The 25,100-nt window shown below is 54.4% G+C and overlaps 3 protein-coding genes across 14 annotated transcripts in view; 2 read left to right on the top strand and 1 right to left on the bottom strand.

Moving 5' to 3' along the window:
- Positions 1-4,665, top strand: part of DDB2 (damage specific DNA binding protein 2) — a 35,408-nt gene extending 30,743 nt beyond the window's left edge. For 3 of the 7 annotated variants that reach the window (XM_020871322.2, XM_020871268.2, XM_020871293.2), the window contains 5 exons: positions 1,147-1,246; positions 1,338-1,515; positions 1,831-1,973; positions 3,640-3,804; positions 3,944-4,665. In XM_020871322.2, coding sequence (XP_020726981.2) covers positions 1,147-1,246; positions 1,338-1,515; positions 1,831-1,973; positions 3,640-3,804; positions 3,944-4,393 — 1,036 coding nt within the window. In that variant the 3' untranslated portion in view covers positions 4,394-4,665. Of the gene's footprint in view, positions 1-1,146; positions 1,247-1,337; positions 1,516-1,830; positions 1,974-3,639 lie in introns of all 7 variants that reach the window. The other 4 variants (XM_020871303.2, XM_070473066.1, XM_070473064.1 and 1 more) reach the window with 4 other exon arrangements.
- Positions 1,027-13,002, bottom strand: ACP2 (acid phosphatase 2, lysosomal). 5 transcript variants are annotated; one of them, XM_070473070.1, is made up of 13 exons: positions 12,847-13,002; positions 12,446-12,709; positions 11,877-12,063; positions 11,222-11,317; positions 10,810-10,896; positions 9,780-9,959; positions 9,572-9,670; positions 9,403-9,492; positions 8,828-8,957; positions 7,916-7,998; positions 7,691-7,797; positions 7,390-7,565; positions 1,027-5,669 (listed from the first exon to the last, which is right to left on the bottom strand). In XM_070473070.1, the coding sequence occupies exons 3-13, from the start codon at positions 11,988-11,990 to the stop codon at positions 5,536-5,538; spliced, it is 1,296 nt and encodes a 431-aa protein (XP_070329171.1). In that variant the 5' UTR covers positions 11,991-12,063; positions 12,446-12,709; positions 12,847-13,002; the 3' UTR covers positions 1,027-5,535. The 5 variants fall into 5 exon arrangements, with proteins under 5 accessions (XP_070329171.1, XP_070329170.1, XP_070329169.1 ...); XM_070473069.1 differs by having other exon boundaries at positions 8,828-8,960; positions 12,298-12,709; positions 12,847-12,996; XM_070473068.1 differs by having other exon boundaries at positions 8,828-8,960; positions 12,847-12,996.
- Positions 13,003-17,771: 4,769 nt separating this feature from the next.
- Positions 17,772-24,859, top strand: NR1H3 (nuclear receptor subfamily 1 group H member 3). Of its 2 annotated transcripts, XM_020871342.2 has the most exons (10): positions 17,772-17,861; positions 18,602-18,681; positions 19,197-19,385; positions 19,902-20,168; positions 20,529-20,737; positions 20,845-21,024; positions 21,205-21,304; positions 23,946-24,059; positions 24,280-24,374; positions 24,566-24,859. In XM_020871342.2, exons 2-10 carry the CDS (start codon positions 18,639-18,641, stop codon positions 24,710-24,712), a joined length of 1,344 nt encoding a protein of 447 aa, XP_020727001.1. In that variant the 5' UTR covers positions 17,772-17,861; positions 18,602-18,638; the 3' UTR covers positions 24,713-24,859. The 2 variants fall into 2 exon arrangements, with proteins under 2 accessions (XP_020727001.1, XP_020727008.1); XM_020871349.2 differs by lacking the exon at positions 24,280-24,374.
- Positions 24,860-25,100: the final 241 nt, after the last annotated feature.

Below are 25,100 nucleotides of genomic sequence, written 5' to 3'. Positions count from 1 at the left end.
GTTAGCTCCTTTTCATCCTTCCCTCTCTTTAGCTGCTATTCCTCTGGGCCAGGTGGGTTCCTGTGTCAGGGACAGGTTCTAGAACCTCAGCTTTTCTCAGCAAGGGAAGGGTCTCAGCTCTGATCAGTCCTTCCTGTATCCGACTAGACCTGGATTCTCACTGGACAAGTCGACATGCATTAGTCTAGAAAACTACTTAAAGCCTGGAGCAGGAACTAAGAACTTTAAGAGTCCATTCCCTGCTTTCACTGGGGTGTAACAACCTATCCAGCTCCTTGATGGAAGCCTAAATGGATAGAATCATGTCCACAAAGCACTTTGGACTCCCCAAGAGCAAGTGGCTAGAGAAATTCCAAAATGTTTGTCACTTTGGTTTCCAGTCAAGAGATCTGACTGCTCCCCAAGTGTGTGAGGTTGTGGGGTTCTGCCTAGCACTGGGCTGCCAGGCGGAGGTAAGAAATACAGGAGCAACAGGACAGGTGACAGATGGGCTTACTCTTCCACAAGGAGCCCTCCTCCTGAAAGATGTTTACAAGGGATGCAAAAAGCAGGGTAGCAGAGATTTGAGGGGAAAATGTGAATCTGGGCTCTCCTGATTGGGTATGAGGATCCCTGGAGCTCCCCCCACCCCTCCCAACCCCAGTCTCTTCATAGCAAGTGGTCTGAGCCACAGAAAGAGCAGGTAGTTCCAAGCTGGAAGTGCTCAGAGGGGGCAGGAGTTCCTTTCCAGCCAGCAGTGAGGAACAGTTGGGCAGCCCCTGTTTGGAGTGTCATCTCCTTTGGCCCAGAGGGTGGAGAATGAAGAGAGAAAACAATAGCTGAGTCTTCCTCAGGGCTCGAGGGGGCAAGCCCCGACTTGAGGACTTGCCTTACGGCTCTGGGTTTGGCTGCTTCGGGGACTCTTACCACGTGAGGATCCTGAGCCTAGAAGTAACTGGACAAGTTTCTGAGCCCCATCACCCCCATAACCCTTTGTCGGAATGGCGGACAAGTGAGTGCTCCTTACTAGGAGTCCATGACAAGATATTCATTCACTCAACGGATATTTATTGACTGTCTACTGTGTGTGAGACATGAGCTGCAGCAGTGAATAAATGCAACTTGCCTCTGTCCCTAAGAGTCTTACAGCACAATCTCTCCCTCCAGCGTCTGGTTTTGCAGCCTGGATGTATCTGTCAAAAGCCGAGTGGTGGTCACGGGAGACAATGTGGGGCACGTGATCCTGCTGAACATGGACGGCAGGGAGGTGCGTTCTCGAGAGCCCAGGCCCTCCCCTTCCCTTCCTGACCCCCAGCCTCGGTTCTGCGCCGCAGCCTGAACTGAGCTCTTGTCCGCAGCTTTGGAATCTGAGAATGCACAAAAAGAAGGTGACCCATGTGGCCCTGAACCCGTGCTGTGACTGGCTCCTGGCCACAGCCTCCGTAGATCAAACGGTGAAAATCTGGGACCTGCGCCAGGTCAGAGGGAAATCCAGCTTCCTCCACTCGCTGCCGCACAGGCATCCTGTCAACGCAGGTGTGATATACCAGACCTCAGCCTTCCTGCAGACCCCGCCGACCCGCCGCTTCAGGGCCTCTCCCGCAAAGCGTAGAAGCCACTCAGCCAGACCTTAACTCCGCACAGCATCGGCCAGGCAGAGGTCCTGAGCCCTCCTGTCTCTAGCTGCCCCCTCAGCTGCTGAGCCTCTTGGGTGTTTCATGGCCCAGATCACGGCCCTGCCGCCCGTCTCTAGAAAGAAGTGGGAGGGAGGTGCCCCTGCAGGAGGTCTGTGAGGGCCAGGATAGGGCCCACCTGGGGTCCCTTGAGCTCAGGGGCTTTTCGCTTTGCCAGCTCATTTCAGTCCCGATGGAGCCCAGCTCCTGACCACTGACCAGAAGAGTGAGATCCGGGTTTACTCTGCTTGCCGGTGGGACTGCCCGCCAAGCCTGATCCCACATCCTCACCGCCACTTCCAGCACCTGACGCCCATCAAGGTAAGTGATGGTGGGGAGGCGGCGGTGGCCAGGGAAACCTGCAGTCCCAGCCCTCTTCTTGCCCTGGCTCGCTCTGCACCTTTGCTGCAGCTCCGTGAGCCCATTTTGCTGAGTTTTCTTCATGCTCTTTGATAAGCTGATTTTCCTGAGTTCTTTCCACGCAGCCCAGATCTCCTCTCTGTGGGGCACTTTCTGAGATCCTGATCCTCTGTTCTGCCCTGTTTCGGTTACCTGTGTATGCAGCTGACCCACAAACTAACTTGGCTTAGTTAGCTAAGCCATTTGTGGCTTCTCTAGCCTTAGACCCCAAGGCTCCCAGTCTTCAAGTCCTTCATGCCTGCCGGCCCCCCGCCCCAAGCAGTCTGAACTCTGCTGGTCCTCCTGCTGTCTAGATTATATTCTTTTCTAGAACCGCAGCCCCTCTTCGGACCTCCAGAGTTCATACCTGCACTTCTGTAGTCAGCAGAGTTCAGGCAGGCAGACCCCATTCCTGCACCCCCCAGGTTAGACTCCTTCAGCAAGTAACTCAAATTTGGGATCCCAGTTTCCTCATCTATAAAAAGGGAATAATAGTATCTAACTGACAGAGTTGTTGTGAGAATGAACTCATGTACTTTAAGCATGTGGCAACATGCTTGGCGCCTAGTAAGTACTCAGCAAACAATAATGATTTGGTATTAGAATGGACCCCACGTACCTCAACCCTACAGTAGGAAATGGCAGCCCACTCCAGTATTCTTGCCTGGAGAATCCCATGGACAGAGGAGCCTGGTGGACTACAGGGTCACATAGGGTCACAAAGAGTTGGACACGACTGAGCAACTTAGCATAGCATAACGTACCTCAAATCAAATCCAAGCTCTCTGTAATAGCAGCCCTTTAGCAGTTGGTGTTCCCATTGATCCTTTCTTCCTTATCTCCCTCTTGGTATCAATCAGTCAGCCCAGCAGTGTCCCAGGTGTGACTTGTGACTTATCTCCAAGCCGTTGCCTGCAGCACTTCTTTCTTCCTGCTAACCCTTCAGAACTTCCCTGAAAAGCTTTCTTGGGAAAATCCCATCCAGTTCTGTCATCCTAGTAACTGCTGGGTTTGTTTCAAGTGGGGTGATCTGGGGAACAGAGGGGTCCTCCCCCCTTTTCAGCCACTCGCCATTTTCTACTCAACTCCCTGACAGGGAGACCCGTGGGATGAGCTCAGAACAGAGGTCCTATTTGCAATGCAGATCCCTGGGTTGGGAAGACCCCCTGGAAAAGGGAACAGCAACCCACTCCAGTATTCTTGCCTGGAGCGTCCCATGGACAGAGGAGCCTGGTGGGCTACAGTCCATGGAGCTGCAAAGAGTCGACACAACTGAGGGACTATCCTATCACTTTCACTCGGGTCACGCTGATGTTAAAATACTTATCAGCTGGTACAATGTCAGGAAATGCAAAGAGAGAAAGCCTGAATGTGTCCTAAGGATCACAGGGAGGCCTGCTGGGGATTTTACATTTGCGATGGTAGATGCACATGCACTTCAAAACCATTCTTTGTTTCATGTAGGTCTTACCTCCGTTGTTAAATTGCTGGCAGTTGTATGAACCATTGTTGTCGCTGGCAAAGATACTTATGTCCCTCTCAATGCTGTTCTGAGCTTACTCCTGTGACCTGCCTCTCCATCTTCTAGGCAAGCTGGCATCCTCGGTACAACCTCATTGTCGTGGGCCGATACCCAGATCCTAATTTCAAAAGTTGTTCCCCCCATGAATTAAGGACGATCGATATGTTTGATGGAAGCTCAGGAAAGATCATGTATCAGCTGTATGACCCAGAATCTTCTGGTATCATGTCGGTGAGGCCTGGGCCCTCAAACAATAAATGGGAGGAAGCAGGGATTCAACCTCATGGATCAAAAATGACCAGTTACTCCTCACATGCCCTTCTTCTGGTGCCTCCACTCCCTCCTCATGGTTATCCCCTTGTCTCTGCAGCTCAATGAATTCAATCCCATGGGGGACACGCTGGCCTCCGTGATGGGTGAGTGTACATTAGGACAGTCAAGCCCACCCTACTCCCCAAGGTTCAGTGTGGGCTCACCCCAGCTCAGCGCTGCTCCATCCACCCCCAGGATAGAGTCAGTGAGGATGACAACCAGGAGACCACGGTCTCTGGACCTAGAGCCATCCTTCTTGCTGAGTCTTGGCCATAGCAATGCCTGGCTTCTGCCCAGTTGCCTGGTGTCTCCTGACCAAGTCCTAGGTTCCCCACGCCAGCTCCAAGTTCTCAGAAGGCTGGTGATGGAAGGTGCCTCTGGTCTCACTCCTCCTAGGTTATCACATTCTCGTTTGGAGCCCGGAGGATGCTGGGACTCAGAAATGAGAGACATTAATGAAGCGGGGGCCAAGCAGGGGCTTGGAGCCCCACGAGAACAAGTTCTTTGAGAAGAGGCAGCTTCGTATTAAAGGGCCGAGGTATCGGAGTCTTCGAGTTGGAGCTGGGGCGCTGGGACCGCGACGGGGACTGGACACGGGCGTGGACTGAGACCAGAAACTCCAGAGTTGGCAATCTCGCCGCCCCAAGGGTCTCTGCTGTATCTAGCCTGGAGCCGAGCTTCTCTTCTTTCTCCTCTCTGACATGCAGTGGCAGAGGGTCAGGCAGTGGTTTTCAATTTGTGCTCACTATTCACATGGCCAATAAAACCATACCCAACTGAGCTTCTGAGTGGGTCTTCTAGCTCTGATCTGGTCAAAGGGCTCCTCAGCTCCCCAGAATGAAGAAAAGGCATAGAATCAGCATTGGGAGTCCCAAACCTTCATTCTCTGGAAGCTGTCTCAGTCCTATTCTGGGCCACAGTCTAGAGCTGTTCAGCTCACAACCTAGGGATCCCACTCCCACTAAGGGTGGGGACAGTGGTTTCAGGATTCTGTACCACAACCCACCGTCCCCTCTCCGCCACCCCTGACTCCCTCCCAAGCACAAACCTCCTTCCAACCGGCTCAAGGTGAGGGGTGACAAAGATGCTGAAGGCATTACGTCTCACTCGAGTTAACGGTGGCTTCAGCTGGACAAACGTCACTGGCTGGCTCTTGGGTGACCTGGTTCCCTGGCAGCCAGTGTTTGTACCCCCAGTGTTGGGACTTTCTTCCCACTAAAATAAGCACTGAGAGGTGAGAGGCAAGACTGTATCCTCAGGGCCATCTGCCAGAGACTCTGGGTTGGAAGAGAGAGCAGGGTTTGATGGAGAGGCCAAGCAGATCAAGCACCGTCTCCTTCAGTCTTTTTCTCCTAGGTCCTGAGTGAAACTGGAGCACTTGTCTACATTTCATGTCCTCAGAAGGGAGCACAGAGGAGGCACATTCTGTTTGGAGGAAGCCAGTGTCCAACACAGTACTTGGTTAATGTCAGGCACGTGGATGCTGGTGCCTCGGGCCAAGCTGAGCCTCACTTGTTCATCTAGGTGCGGGTGATCAGAGGGAGGCCCAACCCAGGGTCTCCTGTCCATGGGCTGGGGAGCAGCAGCAGTCAGGAGCAAGGGCCCAGCCCACCTCCCCTAGGAGGCAGAGGGAAGGGGGCTGAGTGGTTGTCAGGCGTGGTCCTCCCCGTCTGGAACGTGGCGGTAGCCAGGAGGCTGGGCCTGCACCCGGAAGAGGACGGTGAGGAGCAGCACTATGAGGAGGAAGAGGATGGAACCGCAGACAGCCAAGGCCACGATCACCTCTGAGCGCGCGCCGGGGGAGGAGAGAAAGGTGGTGTCAGTGTTCGTTCAACACATGTTTGGGTGCCTGCCACATGCCAGGTGCCGTTCCTACAGTGGGGAGGTCACAGGTGCCCAAGACACAGTCTCCCTTGTAGCTTTCCCCTTCTAGGAGAGGAGACGCCGTGACAGGCAAATGACAGAAAGGACAGGTTAGCGGCAGACGCCATCAAGAGAGCCAAAGCAAGGCAGGTCACAGGGAAGGTGTAACCGAGAAAGTGACTCCAAGGAGTTGTTCAGTGAGACGTACGAAAGATCTGAGAGAAGAGGGTCCTGAGGCCAACGGTACACGGGGTGGGGGTGGGGGGGGTGGGTGGATAGGAAGCAAATGCAGTAGGGAATTAGCTCGACATGGTCTAGGAAAGAAACTCAGTATCACCAGAGCAGACTGAGCAAGTAGGAGACCAGGGTGGAGGCCCAGACCGAGCAGGGCCTGGAAGGCCACGGTAAAGAATGTGGATTTTATTCCAAATGACGGGAAGCCACTGGACACTTCTGAGAAGGTTCACAGTGATGTGAACCGATTCATGTTTTTAAAAAATTTAACTGTGCTGTGCTTATAGGCTGGTAGGGCCAAGAACAAAATCAGAAAGAACGTTAGGAAGCTTTTCAGTACTTCAGGCACGAGGTGATGGCAGACCGAGCCACGGAGCAAGAGCACGGATTTTAAAGACCGGACTGGTGGGGTATGCTGGTGGTTTGGGGTGGGGGATCTGAGGAAGAGGGCACTCGGAATGGCACCTTGGGATATGCTGTGCACCCAGGTGGCTGAGGCAGCATTTACTAAGGTGGGGAGGCCTGCAGTGGTAACATTTGACTTTAGACCTCCACTGTGAGATGCCTTAGTTGACACCCACGTAGAGACCTCAAGTTGGCAGCTGGATATGTGAACCTGCGGCTCAGAGAAGAAGCAGTCACGAGTCATAAAAAGAACTTAGCATGGAAATGGTAACATGAAGCCATAAGGCTGGGTAAGCTCACTGGAGTAGTGGGCATCAATGGGGAAAGAGCCAGGCTGATGAGCCTGGGGCCATCCACTGGTTAGTGGGGAGGAGAAGCCAGTAAAGCAAGCTGCTGGGGGGAGGGGGAAGGAAAACCAGAGAAACCAAGAAAGTGGTCAAAGTAGTGACCGAGTCAGTAATGCAGCTGACAGGAGGAGCTGACTTAAGAACTGGCCAACTGGCTTTGGGGCGAGAGGAGGCCACTGGTTCTCGACAGTGACTTCCGTGGAGTGGCAGGTGACGGAAGACTGTCCAGTGTGTGTCTGAGAAGGAGCGGCAAGGAGGTGACACCCGAGTCTAGGGGGACGGGAGTGGCAGCCGGAGGAGGAGGCGGGCCAAAGGAGTCTGTTAGGCTCTGCGACGGGACTGATCCGGCAGTCACCGAGCACTGGGGCCCACTTGGTGAGAAGAAACGAACCTAGGGCGTACGTGGAAAGACGGGCCCCCAGCGGGGGCTCATGCCAGCGAGAAGGCCGGAACACCCCGTGGTGGGAGGATGAGACGGTTCTCTCCCTCCCAGCTGCGTGGCTTTTCTCAGCTGTGAGAAAGGCGTCGCCTGAGGGTGAGGAGTACGTCTCAGGGTGGGAAGGGGACTGTCTGGGAACCTGCACCAGGACTGGAAGTGCGTCAGCCTCTGGAGACCTCTGGGCCTCGGCCCGCGCGGAGGCAGACGGCGGCTCACCTGTGTCTGCGGGCCCGCCTGCCAGCTGGCACTCCTGCAGCCAATCCCTGGGCACGACGGGCTCCGTGAGGCGGAGGAAGTCCTGCAGCGGGCAGCGGTGAGGGCAGCCGGGCAGGGTCAGGGGCCAGGGGGCCCGGTTACTCTCATTCCGGAAGTACATCTCCACCGAGAAATTCCTGCGGGCGGGTAGGAGACACGATGGGAGTGGCTCCCCAGGCCAACAGCGTACCCTCAGGCTGCCCACAGTCCCCACCTTCCACTGGAGTGCCCCTCCCGAGGACAGACCGCAAGCTCCACTCACCCACTGTCCTCCTGATACAGCTCAAACATGTGGCAGGACGCATAGGGGGCCTGCTCACCGTTGTAGACGCCCAGCGCCATCTGCAGAGCCAGCACGGTGGTGTCGTGCTGTAAGGGAGGAGGGCTTCCCATCAGCACCGCGCCCCCTCGCCAACCCCAGATACCCAAGAGAGGAGAAACCCAGCTTCCGCGTGCCGTGAGCCCCCTGGGGACCATGGGAGCTCACCGCAGAGTAGACCAGCAGCTTCGGGAGCTGGGAGGCGGTTGCCATCAGCGTCAGGTTCTTCCGTATCTGAGCCAGCAGGACGCCTGAGGGAGACAGTCCCCCGTGTCAGCAGCTGCGGCCTTCACCATCTTCCGACCAGACCTACCTGAGGGCCTCTCACCCTCTGCCCGCCCTGGGTCTGACCACCAGCAGAGAGGGCACGTCAGAGCAATCCCACAAACTCAGGGAGCAGCATCCCCTGCTCTCTTAAGAACTTGCAAATTTACAGAAGGAAGCAAGATAAAACAAGATATCTCTATTTCAACACAGGTGCAGAAACCTGCCCAGTTATTTAGAAAGGAGCTATGAGGCCCTGCCTGTGTTTGAAGAATTACTCCAGTTGGGAACAAATGTACACCTAAGACTGCTTCAAGGAACACAAGAGGGCGGCACCAGGCCAGGGGAACTCTGTCAGGGGCAGACTCGGAAAACTTCTGAGACGTCGGAAAGGTCTGACAGCTGGCGCTCCCTTGAGTAATCAGATCAGCATGTGGCCTGTGTATTACTCTTGGCCTTCTTTCAGAATGGCCCCAGGTGGTCCTTTGGGGGAGGTAGAGAGTTATTTGAGGGGATGGAGGGTTTCCTGATATGGGTGAAACTTAAAAAAAATGAATGGCAGAAGAGATACACACCGAAAAAAAAAAGATACACACCAGCCTAACTGTGGTCACTCGTATAAGTGACAAATGTGCTTAGCATCTGGGGGACTGGGGAGGCTTTGATGACTGACGGGATAACTAGGGTTAGCTGGTCCTCAAAGAGCAGAGAACTCTTCAGGTAGCCAAGTAAGTGTGTGAGAAGCTCCCCCCTGCAGAAGGTTTCTAAAGCTGTCGGGTTCTTTCAGGGGAGTGACATGCTGGTCTTGTCACTCACCCCCCTGCAGCCGGGCCTTCTCTGCCTGCTTGTAGATCCCGAAGAGGAAGCGGAAGCTGAAGTCCTTCAGCCGGCTCAGACGCTGCATGGTTTGGGGCGAGGCCCAGGGCGGCAGGGGCAGCCCGTGTGTCTGCTGTGTGCGGCAGCGGGCAGGTTAGCTCCCCAGCCCCGGCCAGAGCCTCTCCCGGGAGCAGCTCTCTTTCCTGGTGGTATGGTGCCTGTGTGTGTGTGAGGGGAGGCAAAGGAGAGGCAGAGGGTCTGGAATCGGGAGACGTGGTGGAGGGTGTCAAGGAGAAGGAGGAGGCAGGGAACAGGAAAGGAGGCTCGGGCCCCAAAAGTATGACTCAGCAGAATGGAGTCAGATACCACGAGAGCTCTGAGTGGGGAGAAGCAGGAACTGCTGACAATCAACAAACTATTTCCCACTCTGAGGTTTTCTCACCCGTGAGGGAAATTCTTCTGTTTCACAAGAGGTGGCTTGCCTGGACCTCCCCAGCGGGCATGGCGTCCAGTGTTTTACTTGGCCTGGGCACCTAGGCCTGCTGAGGTGTGAGAGAAGACCTGAGCCAGCTTACCTCGCAGAAGAGCGTGTCGTAGACATTCCAGACGGTCTCCAGCGTCAGGTCCGTAAGCCCTGTCTCATTGGCCACCATATCTAGGAATTGCTATGAAACACGGATCAGGGGGTTAGTCCTGCCCGGGGCTGAAGGTTGGGGTGGTGCCCTCCACCTCAGCCCCACTCACTGCATTCTGAACACTCTCGTTCTGATACTCGGGTGTCCGCCGGGTCTCGTTCTGCAGCTGTTCAAAGCGGGGGCACGGGCCCAACGGGAACTTCAGCAGCTGCAGGCCGGGGCGGGTAAGCAGAGGCAGAGAAGGAGTCGGGGATCAGCAGGCCAATGGCCAGAGTCGTCCCTGCCGTCGCCTCGAGGGAAGGGTGGGCCAGGCTTACCCTGTCCTCGGCGATGGGCACAGTGTGGACGGGGATAGGCTGCCAAGAGATGTTTGGGTTAAAGCGCTGCATCTCGTCGGGCGGGAAGAGTCCAGCCAGGTTGGCCTCCGCACTCATGAGCGTCCGGTCAAAGTCTGTGCTTCGCACATAAACCTGCAGAGGTGGCAACACCAGTCCCACCTGTGGAAGTCGGGGGTGCAGGCAGCTCTGGCCTTGCAGTGGGGCCCCAGTTTTTGCTGTTCACCCAGCAAACTGTAAATTCACCAGGCGTCTGGCCCTCTCCCCTTCTCTGGCCTTCCCCACCCCTCTTTCAGCCAAGACTGGTGGGGTTGCTGTCCCCCGCATCTGCAAAGAATTCCTGCTGGAACGGCTCTAGGTCAAATGCCCCTCCCAGTCTGAAGTGCTTACTCAGCAAGGTCCTCGGGTCTGCCTGCCAGCCTGCCTAGTTTATTACAACACCTGTCTCCCTTATCGAGGCCCGGGTCCTTGGGGGCAGAAACTGTCTTTCACACACACAATGCCCGCACCGCCCCCCCCCCCGCCCCTTAATAACTGGTTTAGAGAGCAGGAGAGGAAATAAGATGAGAAACAGAGATAACTGCTTGTGAAAAGGAGGAAGAATTGAGAAAGGACAGAGCAGGATAGGGCTGGCCCTCAAGGAAACAGTAACAACACGAGAGACAAAGATTGGATCTGGCTGATGCACTGTTACACGCAGTGCCAGCACAGTGCCTGGCCCGTAAACAGTACTTGGATGGAAAGCCTGAGTTACTTCCCAGAGTCAGAAACTACTCTGCGAGGCCCTTAAGTCCGGGCTTAGATGCTTGAACAGTTTTGCTTCTTCCCAAGCCAAGCAGGGGCAACTCAGCCTCTACAGTTTTGCTCCAGACAGCCCATGGACGTCGTGTCCTGCAGCTGTAACCAGAGATGCATGGAGGGGAGGCCACAGCGCCCGGGCCACCGGCAGTCTCCCTGAGGGCAGAGCGTGAGAACAGCCGACCCCCTCTCGCTCCCGAGCTCGCAGCCTTACCTCTTGCCGGTGGTAAGAGGCACTGAGGAAGCCACGGTAGCGCTGTCGCAGAGCCTGGCCTAGTTCCCAGTGCTGGAGCACCCCCTCCTGTGGGCAAACCCACGGGTTAAGATGCCCAGGCGAAGGGAGGGGATGGCTCGAGAGAACAATAGGGCTTAGCTGTGGCTGCTTTCTACCTTGTGGTTGGAAGTAGGAGTGGGTTAATCTGATCCCACAAGTCGTTTATTAAGGGGTTGATTGTGCATGCATTGTGTGTGCCCATTTTAATCTGGGCACGGATGAAAGTAAGCTGAAGAAATGTGGCCAAAGTCAGCACCCACATGGGGAAAAGCAGTTTGGTGAGTTCTGCAGCCTGCTCTAGAGGTCACCGGTTCTACAGCTCATCCTGAGAGAGAGCTGGCTCCTGACCCACCTTGGTTAGCTGACCAAAGCCCTGGGGCCATTTGTCTTCCTGATGGGGGTCCTTGGGATATGTCTTCACTGGAGAGCGGTCTCCGTGTCGGTACAGCTGAGGAAAGAAAGTGGTTAGCCTAGAGGTCGGAGGGTCCCCTTGGTGTGGACACGGAGCCAACCTATGCCCCATGTTGACAGCCTCAACTCTACCCACTGCAAAAGACCCCAACTCAGAAGTCAGTAACTTCTTGCAGCCTCCAGAGACTCTTAACTTAGCTAAGCAATGCCGCTGGAGACCTTGGGAGAACCGAAAGTACAGGTGGGAAAGGGAAAGAAATGAAAGTAATGCAGGTGGTGGGGGAAACTGGAAAAAAAAAATCACCAAAGGTTGCTTTAGAAGTGAATCTCTTATTATTCATTGAACTACATCCAGTCCCAAGGCAGACTCAGCAATCTGTCCTCTAACACAGAACTCCGTTCACCCTGCCCCCATCTAAATACCCCATGGCTTCACAAAAACTGCGAACGCTGGCCCCCAACCCCGCAGGCCAGTCGTCTCCCCCCTCCTCCAGACCCCGGACCCCAGACCGCAGCAAAGCCCCGCCCCTCCCTCCACCAGCAGGCCGGTGCCCTCCTAGCGCTGGCCAGCCCTTGGCGACCCCATCTCTCATTACCAAGGTAACGAAACGCAGAGTCCGGGCCTGGGTGGGTGGCATCACCATTAGGTTCACACAAAGAATCAGTTGGAGAAGAGCCGCCCGGCTCCAGCCAAACCGCCTGCCCGCCATCACCGCTGTAGTCTATGCAGTACAGAGGCTGGAACCCTCTGGGTGACACTTGCAGCAGCCGCCCGGACGCACCCTTAAGAACACAAGCCGGAAGTGAGCTCGCCGCCATCTTGGTAAAGGCGCGGAGGAGGGATGGTGGGAGGAGGAACCCGGGAGGGAATTCCTGTAGCAGGTTCGCGATCCTGCCGTGGAGGAGGAGCGTGGGAATGTAGCGCCACCTCGCCCGGCAGAAAGGGCTTGAAGACCTCGTCTTGGTAAAGAGACCCCTGAGCGTGGATTTTGCCTCTGCCCACGGAGACCCCCGTACCAAGGTGGCTCTTGTATTCGGCTGGATCGTGGCGGGGAGAGCAAGCGCCCCCTTGGGCCGGGGGTTGCTGCCGGGCTTGACCTACAGCCAGAGCCGGTGCCGAATTGGGGCGAGGAGTGGCCCGGGGCGCCTGTCTCCACACGCCTACCTTCGGGTAGACTCCATTCCCCGAAAGAAGGCTTGATCGGGGTGTAGGGCACAGGGTGTACCAGCCCTTTGGACTTCCTGTATGCCGGAGGTTGGTCCCAGTCTAGCCTGCTGCTCATTTCCTGAGCAGAGCTAAGGTGCTGTCTTTTCCAGTCCTTTTCCTTGTCCTCCCACCCGTCCACGTCCAAGTTTTAGATAATTAGAATCACGATGCCGTGCCTCTTCTCAAACGAGTTGGGTTGCACAGGATGTTCAGACTGCAAAACTAAAGCAGTGAATCCTCAGGGGAGACATTTCAGACCAGTGGGGAGATATTTATAGGGGTAAGGGAAAAGAGGATATCATAGAGTAGGAGTAGATGGGCTTTCCACAGAATCAGACAGAGGCCCGCTTGGCACTCACCGCTAGGATTATAGGTGCAGCCAGTCTGGCTTCAGATCTTTGTGACTCTGAGAGCTTGGGGAGGGACTCACTGCTCCAGGAAGTCAGGTCAAAGGCCCTTGAGATGCTTTGATTCAGATCTGCCCCCTAGTAGCCAGTTACCTCAGATCATTGGAGAAATAAAACCTGATCAGAACATGTGGAAGAAAACAGAGTCATTATTTTGCCAGGACTCCAGATTGAATTATTTACATATATTTCAGGATCTAAACTTTGCTTCCGGAATTGTTACGGAGGAGTGAATAGAAATTGAGAGCTGAAGGCTGGGTAGTCAAAGTTCTTAGCCTTATTTAGTCATAAGCCCCTTTATGAATTAGATGAAAATTTAGTCTCCTCTCCTCCAGAAAAATGTCCACACACAAATAGAATTTTGCACACAATCCCAAGAAGTTCATGAAAACTATTAATAAGCTTCATAAATCAACATCTGAATCCTTGATGTAACCTAGTTCCCTTTTCTTCACAGATAAGAAAACAAATCCTAAGAGAGGAAGTGACTTGTCTCAGGTCACACAATTTAGGAGAATGGATTAAAACTCAGGTTTTCTGATTTCTAGTCAAATAGCCCTTATAATGGGCTATTTCTCACAGGTTACTCAAACTGCATTAACTATATCCAGTGGCCCCAAAATATTTTCAATAAAGAGATTTCTAGCAAAGGAAACCTTTTCACATGGGTGGGGTTGAACAGGACATGGTTAATTGGCAAAATTCTGCATATTAATGGGAGTTGTTGAATATTTCATTTTAATATGCCCCTTACTCTCCTTGCAAAGCAGCCAGACCGTTGTGATTCAGAGTGTAAATCCCAGGCTTACTAAATTTTGGCATGTAGAACAAAAATCCCTTAAATTCATCTTTTGCTTTTTTTCCCACTTGCTCAAATATTTCTGTATTCTTTGTGCCTGCAAATATCTGATGTAGGAAGGATTGATGGAGAAGATATTATTTCAGTTTTGATGGTGAGAATTAAACCCAGGAAGGGTGAGGATTACATCACGAGTACCATGTTAGAGCCAAGAGATGAGCCCTGGTTTCTTGACCCCCAGCTTCTGCATATTTTCCACCAGGTGGTTCTGTGGTTCCCACACCTTGGTTCTTAGCTACAGATGCAGAAAGAATAGATTTGTAGACGGATACATGGGCCTACCTCAGGCCAAATAAATCAGAATCTCTGAAAAGGAGGCCAGGTTTGAGAACCACTGCTCTACCCTTTGTTGGCAGAAATGAACCTAAATCCGTGTGAGTTCATTGTTTTTCCCAGTTGGGAAGGTAGTTTTGTGTAATGGAGTGAGGTTGAAATTTCTTGTTGGCGTTTGGCTTTTGAGTCAGCTACACTTGTGTTCAAATCTGAGATTTCCCCTCCTGCTAGTAACTATCTCTTTGGGTTTTATATATAAGGAGAAATAAAATAATACATGTAAAGATAAATGTATGTCGTAGGGCCTAATAAATGTTACTTTTCTTTTTTTCCTTTCTGCCGTCTATGTCATCTCTGAACTCACAGACCTGGAATTCCTGGGTTCTTCCCAGTCCTGTGATTTGGGAGGTTGAGAAGTTACTTGGGTGGCTTGAGAGATGACCGCACCCCCGCACCCACCCCACACACTTTGTAGCCTTCCAGAATCGTGAGGGAGGCAGCAGGGAGCCCTTGCCCGCCTCCTCCCTACCGCCATCTGTACCCTGTGGCCTGCTCAGGGGAGCGCTTTGAGGGGAGTTATCTAGTGGTGCATGTGACCATGGGCTGGGGGATGCACCTGTCTGGGCTTCAGATTCCCTCTGGAGGTTGTGGGGAGCTGGAAGGTCTTAAATGGAGCTCCCAGGCAGGATGCCTCCTCTCGGGATGGAGGAAGCACGCAGGAGAGCCCCCACGGGACGGGGAGGCCTTGCACCCGACACCTCCTGGAGACTGGTAGGCCTGGGGTGGGTTTGGGGGTCTGGCAAAGTGAGATGTGATTCCCGCTGCAGATAACTGACTGCTTGCCCTGGCTTGGGGAACAGGTTCCAGTCGTTAAGTCTTCAGGACCCCGGTGAAGAGACCACCAACGGGTTTTGGTCTTCGCCTATTTTGCTGTCCCCTCATGCAGGGGAGGCTCCTGAACCCCTGTAACCTGAAGGGGTAACTCAGGCAGGCACGCTTCCTCCTCCTCCGAGACGAGGCTGAGGCTGACTGCCTGACGTGGGAGAGATGGCGCCCTAAGCTGCTTGTTCAGCAGCCGGCTCTGACCTGGGTCAGAGGGCCACAGAGGCAGCTCGCGTGTGGTCCTCGGACCTGGCCTGTAGGGAGACAAGGCTGTGAGGAGAGGGTTTGAGGATCTGGAGCAAACGAGGGTCTTCTCCCGACTCCCAGAAGATAGGTCATCAGACCCCAGACCAGAGGTGTCTCAGGGGCACCGCTGACTCTCCGTCCACTGGAGGAGCAGGGAGCCAGGAGAGGGTGTGTGTGCTTGAGACAGAACAGTGCCAGTTGCCCAAGAGCCAGAGTCCCTGGTTTCTTACTTTCCCAGGACAGCTGGGGCCTTGTGCTCATGACTCAGAGATGCCCAGCCCGGGGTGCCGGCCTTGTGAGCAGATGACCTTGTGATGAGAGGGAACAAGAGCAAAAGCTGGAGGCAGAACTTTGAGATGGGGGGTGTCAGAGGGGCTTTTCTGAAAAGTGAAAATGAATACATGGGCAGATTTTGCAACACCGCCCAGCCTGCTGTCTTCTCAAGTTTTGCTCCCCAACCTCCGCCTGTTCCCCCTGCCCCACCCTGAGCTTCCTCCCATCTTTCACCAAGCGCCTTTCTGTTTCTCCTGGCCCGGTACCTCTCCCATCCTGTCCCCCCCCACCCCGTGTCCACTCTTGCTCTGCTCCCTCTCCTGTCTTCTTCCCTGCTGCCCTGTTCATCTCCGTGTCTGTCCCTCTGGCTGCCTGCCCTGGCCTCCTGTCCTCTGCTTTAATGTGGGACCCATGGGAACTGGAGTTCACAGCAAAACAGGAAGAGCCTCCGAGCAGGAAACTGGGAGTGGGGTGGGGGGTGGGGGGGGAACAACCCGCAGTAACCTTAGCCCCTTGCTTCCCACATCTGCACCGAAGCATCCCCAGGGACCCTGCCTCTCCCACTGCAGCTCCCCGGGCCCCCGCTCTGTCCATCTCAGCACTGCACTGGTCCAGCAGACCTGAGAGGCACCGAGATGAGCATCCTGGACTCTGACGCAGGAGAAAGAGGACAGGGACTGGAGTGAGGACATCTGGATTCCCATCCCAGCTCGGCCACTGTGTGTGGTCTTGGAAAAGGCCCTGCCGTGAGCTCAGTGTTCTCCGAAAAAAACAATGGAGCTCAGAGTTACTTTACCCTCCCTCCCTCCTGGGGCGGCTCCAAGGACCAGAAGAGATAGTGAGGGGGTTGTATACGGAAATAAGCACTGGAAGATTAATAGTGTTCAGAGTCAAGGTGATGGGAAAGACCCACTGCTGAAGGAATTGGGAGGTTGATCACTGCTACCGTCTCTAGTACTCTTAGGAGGTCCGATACATATGATACATTGTTTAATTGCCACAACAACCTTCTGTAGTAAAAACCACTATTATTATTATCCCTGTTATAAAGATAGGGAAACAGAGGTTCAGAGACATTAAGTAACTTAGTTAAGTGGTATGTGCTGTGTTTAGTCCATCAGTCCTGTCTGACTCTTTGCGACCCCATGGACCGTAGCCCACCAGGCCCCTCTGCCCATGGGATTCTCCAGGCAAGAATACTGGAGTAGGCTGCCATGCCCTCCTCCAGGGGATCTTCCCAGCCCAGGGATCAAACCCAGGTCTCCTGCATCGCAGGCGGATTCTTCCAGCCTGAGCCAGCAGGAAAGCCCACTTAATCAAGATCACAAAGCAAATAAGAGGCAGAGGCAAGGCCCAAATTTGAACCCAAAATCTGAGCTCAGAGCCCATGCACTGAAGCAGTGTTGTGGAGATAAAACTGACTCGAGTTAACAAGTATAGGATAGAAGAGGATCACACTGTTTTCCTTGTTTACTTATTCATTCAACAAACAGAACCACAGTACCCTTGTTTCTACTCTCTGTCAGGTTCTGTTTCAGGGGAGGTAAAATCAATAAAATGAGGTGTCCACCTTCAGAACACCTTCGGTGTTCCAGGCAGTGGGGCAGGAAGGCAGGGCTATGGTCTCAGGAGAAGCTGGACAGGGCCTGCCCTCACTTGTGATGGAACCCTTCCTGCACACCCTCTCAGGTCCTCCCAGGCTGGTACCCAGATCTACAGCCTCCCATCCCAGACCATCCAGTGCTGAAGCGACTTCTTTCCACCCCTGTCTCCCCCCCACAACTTCTTCCCCTCTCGGAGCGCCACCCCCCGCCCCCAGCGCAGGGCACCCACAGTCAGAAACTCCCTGGAAGGCCCAGCAACCTGCCCGTCTCCACCCCTGGAGTTCTCTCAGCTTGGCCCCGGCCTGGAGATGGGGAGAGCTGCTCGGTCCCTTCCCGAGGCAGGGAAGGCGGAGGGAGACTGGGAAAGCAAGCTGGGGCCCGGTGTCGCAATTCCGGGCCGGGCCGGGACCTTTGCTCTGCGATATGTCTCCGGAGGGGAGGGGACGACTCTGGAACCTGCGGAGAGTGGGGGGGTGGGGGTGCCTGGGAGGCAGCGGTTTGTGTAAGAGCCGCCGGGGTGAGGAGAGGAAGGGGAGAGTCGCGGGCCGCTCTGCGGGGACATGCGGCCGCCGGGCTCGGGGGGCAGGGGCCGCGGTGGCGCCGGGCCGAGGGGGCGGCCGGCCGGCAGGGGCGGAGTCAGCTGGGGGGGCGGGGGCGAGGAGGCCCGGGCTCCAGTCGGTCGGCCCCGGGCTCCCGGCCCCTGTCTCGCTCAGCTCGGGCGCTCCGGCCGCCGCCGAGGCCTAAGGACCCGGGGACTGCAGCATCCTGCTCTCCCAGCAAGGGGGCTCCAGAGACTGCCCCGGCCGGGAAGTCTGGCGGCCTGGGCACCGGTGGGTCTGCGCCTCAGCTCTGGCCTCGAGCTCTGCGTCTGCGTGTCCGGGAGTGGGGGCTGGGTGTCCCGGGGCTTTAGAAAGGGGGTCTCAGGGGAGCGACGAGGGAGGGTGGTGATGGAAGCGCAGCGCTCGCTTTAAGCCCTAGAATAACTTGTCGCGATCAGGGGAGGAGGTCCTTTATGTGAACTGGGGTGACTCCCGGAGGCAAGGATTTTGTCCCGGGAAGTGGCAGGAGGGAGGTTTGTCTTAACTAGCGGTGTGTTTCTCGGGGTGGAGGGAGTCTGGATCCCAGAACTTGTCCCAGGTTCGGCCCAACTTCGGCGGTCCCCAGTGCAGGAGTGAGGGGAAGAGGCTCTGACAGAAGCGGGGGGGTCAAACGTTCCCTGACAGCCTGGAGGGGGGCCTGGGGAGAAAAGGTGGCACGGTAGCCAAGACACCAGGCTTTTCGACGTCGGGAGAGACCAGAGATGGGAGTCTCGGCTCTCCTGCTGCCTAACTGCGTGGCCATAGGCAATCTTCTTCATGTCTTGTAACTCCAGTTTCCTGATCTGTAAATTGGGCTTAAGAGTAGCCCTAACCTCACAGGGATATTGTGAGGAAGGCATGGAAAGCCTTGGCACAGGCTAACACATACATGGCAAGTAAACATAAGCTGATATGTGAGGATAGATTAAAGGCAGGATCAGGAGGGGAAGGGACCCAGTTTGGGAAGAGTGTAACCTGGATCATTCCTGCAGGACAGTCCCTTGGTAATGTTCAGGGCTCCGGGAAGAGATGTCTTTGTGGCTGGAGGCCCCTGTGCCTGATGTTTCTCCTGGTAAGCGTCTTCACTCCAGCCCTGTCCCCTAAGCCCGGACCCCGGCTCCTCTCCTCCCGAGGGAATCAGCCTCCTACATGACCTGCCTTCAGCCCTCCCCTGGAGAGCAGCCCAGAGCTGCTCTGGGTGTTGCTGACCTCCTTCTGCCCGGACTACCTCTGCCCTGGTTCTGGTGCCTGGCCCTTGCAGATAACCTGCCATCCTTCTCAATCCGGGCTTGCTGCTGGGGAGGCTTGGCATGTCCAGGGTTTACCCAGCTTGGTTTTCAAGAGTTCTGTCTGATCTCTGAGATGGATGGACTTCAGCCCCTGCCCAAAGGACAGAGGTTAACATCCTCATTTAAGGTATTGAGGTGCAGGGAACTCCAAGTGACTCACCCTAGAGCCCACGACAATCCCAGGGTCCCAGAGCCAGAGCCAACGTTTTGCTGCCCTCTGTGGGTGGAGATAGGCTTGCAGTTTCCCAGGAGAATGAGGGGGACCTGAGACCCCCTTGTGTCTCTCTTTCCGGTTCAGACTCTGCAGTGGAGCTGTGGGAACCAGATGCACAAGATGCAAGCAGCCAGCCCTTGGGAAGCAGCAAGTGCATCCTCAGGGAGGAATCCAGCACACCGCAGTCCACTGGGGGCACTTCGAGGGTGGGACTGGAGGTGCCAGAGCCCGCAGCCCTGCTCCCTGGTGTGGAAGCTTCTCCAGAGTCCACAGGTGAGGAGCTGCCGGATTTGGAGGAGGGGGCTCCCTGGTTCTAGGATTGGGGCTCTTTACCTTATGAGATCAGGGTTAAGTCCAAAAGCTTTGGAGTCAACTAGACGTAAGTGATCTGAGTGTAAATTTTGCATCTGTCTTAGGCTCTTCACTCCAGTATTCTTGCCTGGAAAATCCCATGGACGGAGGAGCCTGATAGGCTGCAGTCCATGGGGTCGCAAAGAGTCGGACACGACTGAGCGACTTCACTCACTTTTAGGCTCTTCTGAGCCTCGATAAAATGGAACTAATAAGAGCACCCATTTCGTAGGTTGTTGTAAGGATCAGCGCCTGTAAGGGCTTAGACAGTACCTAGGACATAAGAGCACTTGGTGTATGAGAGCTACTTTCTTAGACTAGAGAGACTAGTCTTGGTATAATGAAGTGAATGAAGGTCACCAAGTGCTCAGGGCAGTGGCCAGCTGCGCACTAAGCCTTCTCCCCGAAGAAGAACATAAGGCTCTTTCCTGCATCCAGAGCTTCGTCCACAAAAGCGGAAAAAGGGGCCTGCCCCCAAAATGCTGGGGAACGAGCTGTGCAGCGTGTGTGGGGACAAGGCCTCCGGCTTCCACTACAACGTGCTGAGCTGCGAGGGCTGCAAGGGGTTCTTCCGCCGCAGCGTCATCAAAGGGGCGCGCTACGTCTGCCACAGCGGGGGCCACTGCCCCATGGACACCTACATGCGCCGCAAATGCCAGGAGTGCCGCCTTCGCAAGTGCCGCCAGGCAGGCATGCGGGAGGAGTGTGAGTGTCTGGGCACTGGAGCTGGGGGTGGTTAGGCTGATGGGGAAGAGGGGACGTGTGGCTACCAGGGTCTGGGGGCAGACAGGCAGCTGAGTCTGCAGGCCTTCCTAAGAGTGGATTCAAGTCTCTTCTTTAGGGACTTCCCTGGTGGTCCAGTGGTTAGGACTCTGAGCTTCCACTGCAGGGAACTCAGGTTCCATCCCTGGTCATGTTTTTTTTTTTTTTTTTTTTTTTAAGTCTCTTATCTGTCTTTATACAATGCTCTCCGCTTTTCTGGAGCCTCAAACTATTCCTGTGCCCCATCCCCACTTCCTGTCTCCCCACTTCTCCCCTCCTCACCCTGTCCCACTCTGCCCTCAGGCGTCTTATCAGAAGAACAGATACGTCTGAAGAAACTGAAGCGGCAAGAGGAGGAACAGGCTCAGGCCACATCTGCACCCCCGAGGGCTTCCTCACCTCCCCAAGTTCTGCCCCAGCTCAGCCCGGAGCAGCTGGGCATGATTGAGAAGCTGGTGGCTGCCCAGCAGCTGTGTAACAGGCGCTCCTTCTCGGACCGGCTTCGAGTCACGGTACCTGAGGGACCTGGGGAAGAGATGGCTGTGCCCAGAGCACCAGGTGGTTTCTCGACATCCAACTCAGGGTGCCTTGTTTCTTTCCTCCTTGCTTTTCTGGGCAGCCTTGGCCCATGGCACCAGATCCCCAGAGCCGGGAGGCCCGTCAGCAGCGCTTTGCTCACTTCACCGAGCTGGCCATTGTCTCCGTGCAAGAGATTGTGGATTTTGCCAAACAGCTGCCAGGCTTCCTGCAGCTCAGCCGGGAGGACCAGATCGCCCTCCTGAAGACATCTGCGATCGAGGTGGCTGGCGGGGATGGAGGTGAAGGGAGGACCTGAGCAGGATGTCTGTGGGAGGAGCCTTCAGCCAGCCCCCTGGAAAGCCACGACCCCCACTACCCCCCGCCCAGGGAGTAGGGATGAGGGGCTCACCCTTTCCTCGAAGGTGCCCCGAGCCAAGACTAGCCTGATAATTGTGTGCAGGTGATGCTCCTGGAGACCTCTCGGAGGTACAACCCTGGAAGTGAGAGTATCACCTTCCTCAAGGATTTCAGTTATAACCGGGAAGACTTTGCCAAAGCAGGTGAGGACTGAGCTCACAAAGGGGTTGGGTTGGATGGACAGATGCATTTTGTCCCATCATGCAGGGGGTCCATAGCAACTACAGAGCTGCAGGCCCGGGGTCTGAGCGGCTGCAAAGGGAAGGACTCACCTATTTTTCCAAGACGGAAAGTTGAAATGCTGATAGTTTTCCCTTAACAGCCCCACACAGATTCCTGCTCTCTGTTGCATTAGGCCAGTGGTTCTCAAACTGTGCTCCCAGGAACCTGAGGCAGGGTTTCCACAGTGTCACCTTAGAGGAGACGTGTCCTTCACCCTAACTTTAGCCAAACAAGAAGCTCCATTTAAATCTGCATTATATGTCGTGCCTATGGATAATATTTTTCTTGAAGAAAACATTGCTTGAAAAAAAAAGATTTGCTTGAAGAAAAGCTAGGAAAAATACTTGAAAACTTCACTGAGCCTTTTCGTAGTCAATCACGAAAAACCTTTCACAGACGTGCTCTTTAAGGATCATGAGGACTGATTTTCTCCTTTTCAATTGCGTTGAGGAGCCATGGCATTGGTGTTAAAACACAGCAGACATGCCCAGATGGGGCAGTTTTAGGATAAGAGGGAACACTTCTGTCCCCATCCCATAGCTGGATTACTTTCTCCAAGAATTAGTTCATAGTGCTGTTCTCTATCTGATATTTTCTTGCAGGCTAAGCAGTGTTGGTTTCCTCATATTCAGTTGTGGGGTGGCATTTGTGCTGTGGCAGAAGGGTTGAAAGGTAGAAGGTATTTTCGAGGGACAGGACTGAGGCTGAACAAAAGACTGAGTGGTTTAACGCCTGAGTCAGTGGGTCTGTAAAATAGGGCTGATGCTGACCCTGTCCTCAGGTTTGGAGGATCCTGGTCTCCAGGGCAGAGTTCAGAAAGGTTTCTGGTGACTCAGGCCAGCTCTTGTCTCATCACAGGCCACCCAGGGAGCTTTCTAGGTAGGCCTCCCTTCACCATAGGGCATGGTAGGGCTGTGTGGGCACCTTTAGCCTTCTATAGTGCCCCGTGTGCTGCTTGAAGGTAGAGACACCTGATAGGAGTGATGTAATGACTCTTTCCTGCTTTAGAAGCCCAGCCCTGCCCCCTTTCTCTACCCAACCACGGCCTTCTCCTTCATAACATCCTCCCTTCTGAACCCTTGCCTGTTCTCATGCCTGCACGTGTCTTTCAGCACTCACGGACTTGGGCTATCTGAATCTGCATCTATTTATAGACTCATTTATATAAGCGGTTTTCATGTCGTCGTGTTTGTCTTTCATTTCTCATGGCTTCAGTGAGGGAGGCGGACAGCGGTGCTCTTGGGTAGGTCTCCTCCCCCTCTGCCTCCACTACCACATGCTGCGCGTGTGAGCGAGCAGTGACGTGAGACGCCCGCACCGGGGGTGCTCACTCGGCGAGCCGCAGTGGACCCTCACAGGAGGAGTAACTAAAACTGGCTGGCCCTTCCAACGGGCTCTTCAGCGCCGTTCAAGGCTGGACACCTCACCGAGAAGTGCTTTCTAAAAGAGCTTGTCCGTTAAGTGGATCAACGCACACTTGATAAACATCGGGGTGAAAGTACAGGAAGTGACTAATCGAGAAGCCCGGAATGGAAAAGTTAGCAGATGGTTGCTAAAAGACATCTGAGAAAACCTAGGGGATGGGCTAGGGTGGAGAGAGTTTGACTGTGTTTGGGAGAAACGTTCATTAGAACGCTGTCCTTTAGAACAAGTCATGATTTATTGAACTTCAGTCTTCTCAGTAAGAAGGCTGGTTCTATTTTTTTTTTAATTTATCATTTATTCAACAAACACTTATATGGTAGTTATTATATGTGCCACTCATTATTCTAAGGACCCATTATGAGGTAGGTACTATTATTATTTCCATTCTAGAGATGGGAAAACCAGAGCCCAGAGAGCTTAAATAATTACCCAAGGTCACACAGCCTAGGAAGTGTTACAGCTGACTCAAAGCCAGGGAGGCCAACAACAGAGTCCACACCTCCAACACACTGCTGTCTCCCCGTGATGTGGAAAATGAAATGTATTGCTGCTATTCAATGTAAGGCCAGTTGCCAGTGAAGAAGTCTTTTTGTAAATAAACATAGAGTTGCCTCTATTTCTAGTAATGTGGGGCCCTGAAGAGTTCTAAGAATTCTAACAATTCTTATTATTTAATTCAGCATGTCCTATATGCTGGGTGCAGTGCAAATGGGTCTGTATGCTTTACCATTTAACCATCACAACAATTTTATAAGTTCAGATATGATTCCCACCTCACAGAAGAGGCTTAGAGAGGCCAAGAAACTTATCCAAGGTTACACAGCAGAGCCTGGGGACTTCTGAGTTTCCTGGTAGCTTCCTAAATTGAGCAGTGCTGCCCATGTCACGGGACTCGCCTGGTGGCTCAGTGGTAAAGAATCCACTTGCCAGTGCAGGAGACCCAGCTTTGATCCTGGGGTCAGGAAGATTCCCTGGAGAAGGAAGTGGCAGCCCATTCCAGTATTTGTGCCAGGGAAATCCCATGGACAGAGAACCCTGGTGGGCTACAGTCTCTGGTTGCAAGAGAGTCAGACGTGACTTAGGGATTGAACAACAAAGCCCATGCCACACTCCCCAGCCTCTCTTCTTCCTCCCCAGGGCTTCAGGTGGAGTTCATCAACCCCATCTTCGAGTTCTCCAGAGCCATGAATGAGCTGCAGCTAAATGACGCTGAATTTGCCTTGCTCATTGCCATCAGCATCTTCTCTGCAGGTGCGGAGGAGAAGCAAGAGGGAAAACCAGCGAGAGACTCAAACCAGAGAGGGCTGCAGGCGCCCATAGGGCAAGGATCGTGGGGGTGGAGGCCCTTGCTGTGTTCCTGGGGGATGGCAGAGGTTGGGTGGGGCAGGTCCCTATTTCTGGGGTTGTGATTTGGGGTATGGAAATAAGACCCTGGCCAGACCTGCCACTCAACTCTGTTGGTGACCTGTAGACCGGCCCAACGTGCAGAACCAGCTCCAGGTAGAGAGGCTGCAACACACATATGTGGAGGCCCTGCATGCCTACGTCTCCATCCACCACCCCCATGTGAGTCTCCCCATTGTACCGCCTCCCTTCTCTGCACAGCTCATCCCCAGCACACCTGCTCTCCCTTCTAGAACCCCTCCCTGACTGCATCGAGCACAGACACTTCTCTGCCTCTCCCACAACCCCCCTACCCCTGGCCCCTCTTCCCTGGGGAGAGACAAAAGGCCCTACTTGTCCCTCTCTTTTCCTAGGACCGACTGATGTTCCCAAGGATGCTGATGAAACTGGTGAGCCTCCGGACACTGAGCAGCGTCCACTCGGAACAAGTGTTTGCCCTGCGCCTGCAAGATAAGAAGCTTCCCCCGCTGCTGTCTGAGATCTGGGACGTGCACGAATGACAGCTCCTCCTCCGTCTTCTGTTTTCCTGGGCTGGATAACTGAGACTGGGTGGCTGCCTCCTAGAGGTGGAGCCACATGAAGGACAAACATTCCTGAGGGCTGGGTAGAGGAGATCCTCACGTGGCATTAAAGGAGAGTCAAAGGGTTGGGAGTTTTGTGGCTGCTGAGTAGTCGGGATATCCACACTGTGCTCCACGTGAAGACTCTGTGAACCCCGTCAAATGGATGAACCTGGGGGCCCCTTTGCACAAGGCTCTCCAGGGCCCGGCCCATCCTGCTTCTACCACTTCCTGTTTTCCGCCACAGGGTCCCCAGAGAAATTCTCCACTGTCCCTCCGCGGCTTGGCCGTAAATGCCTCGGGGCTGCCACACTGAGAGGTCTGGCAC

The sequence above is a fragment of the Odocoileus virginianus genome, chromosome 10, assembly GCF_023699985.2.
Source record: "Odocoileus virginianus isolate 20LAN1187 ecotype Illinois chromosome 10, Ovbor_1.2, whole genome shotgun sequence".
NCBI lineage: Eukaryota > Metazoa > Chordata > Mammalia > Artiodactyla > Cervidae > Odocoileus > Odocoileus virginianus.
The sequence above is the reverse complement of the archived record's forward strand: the minus strand, read 5'-3'. Positions and strand labels throughout refer to the sequence as shown.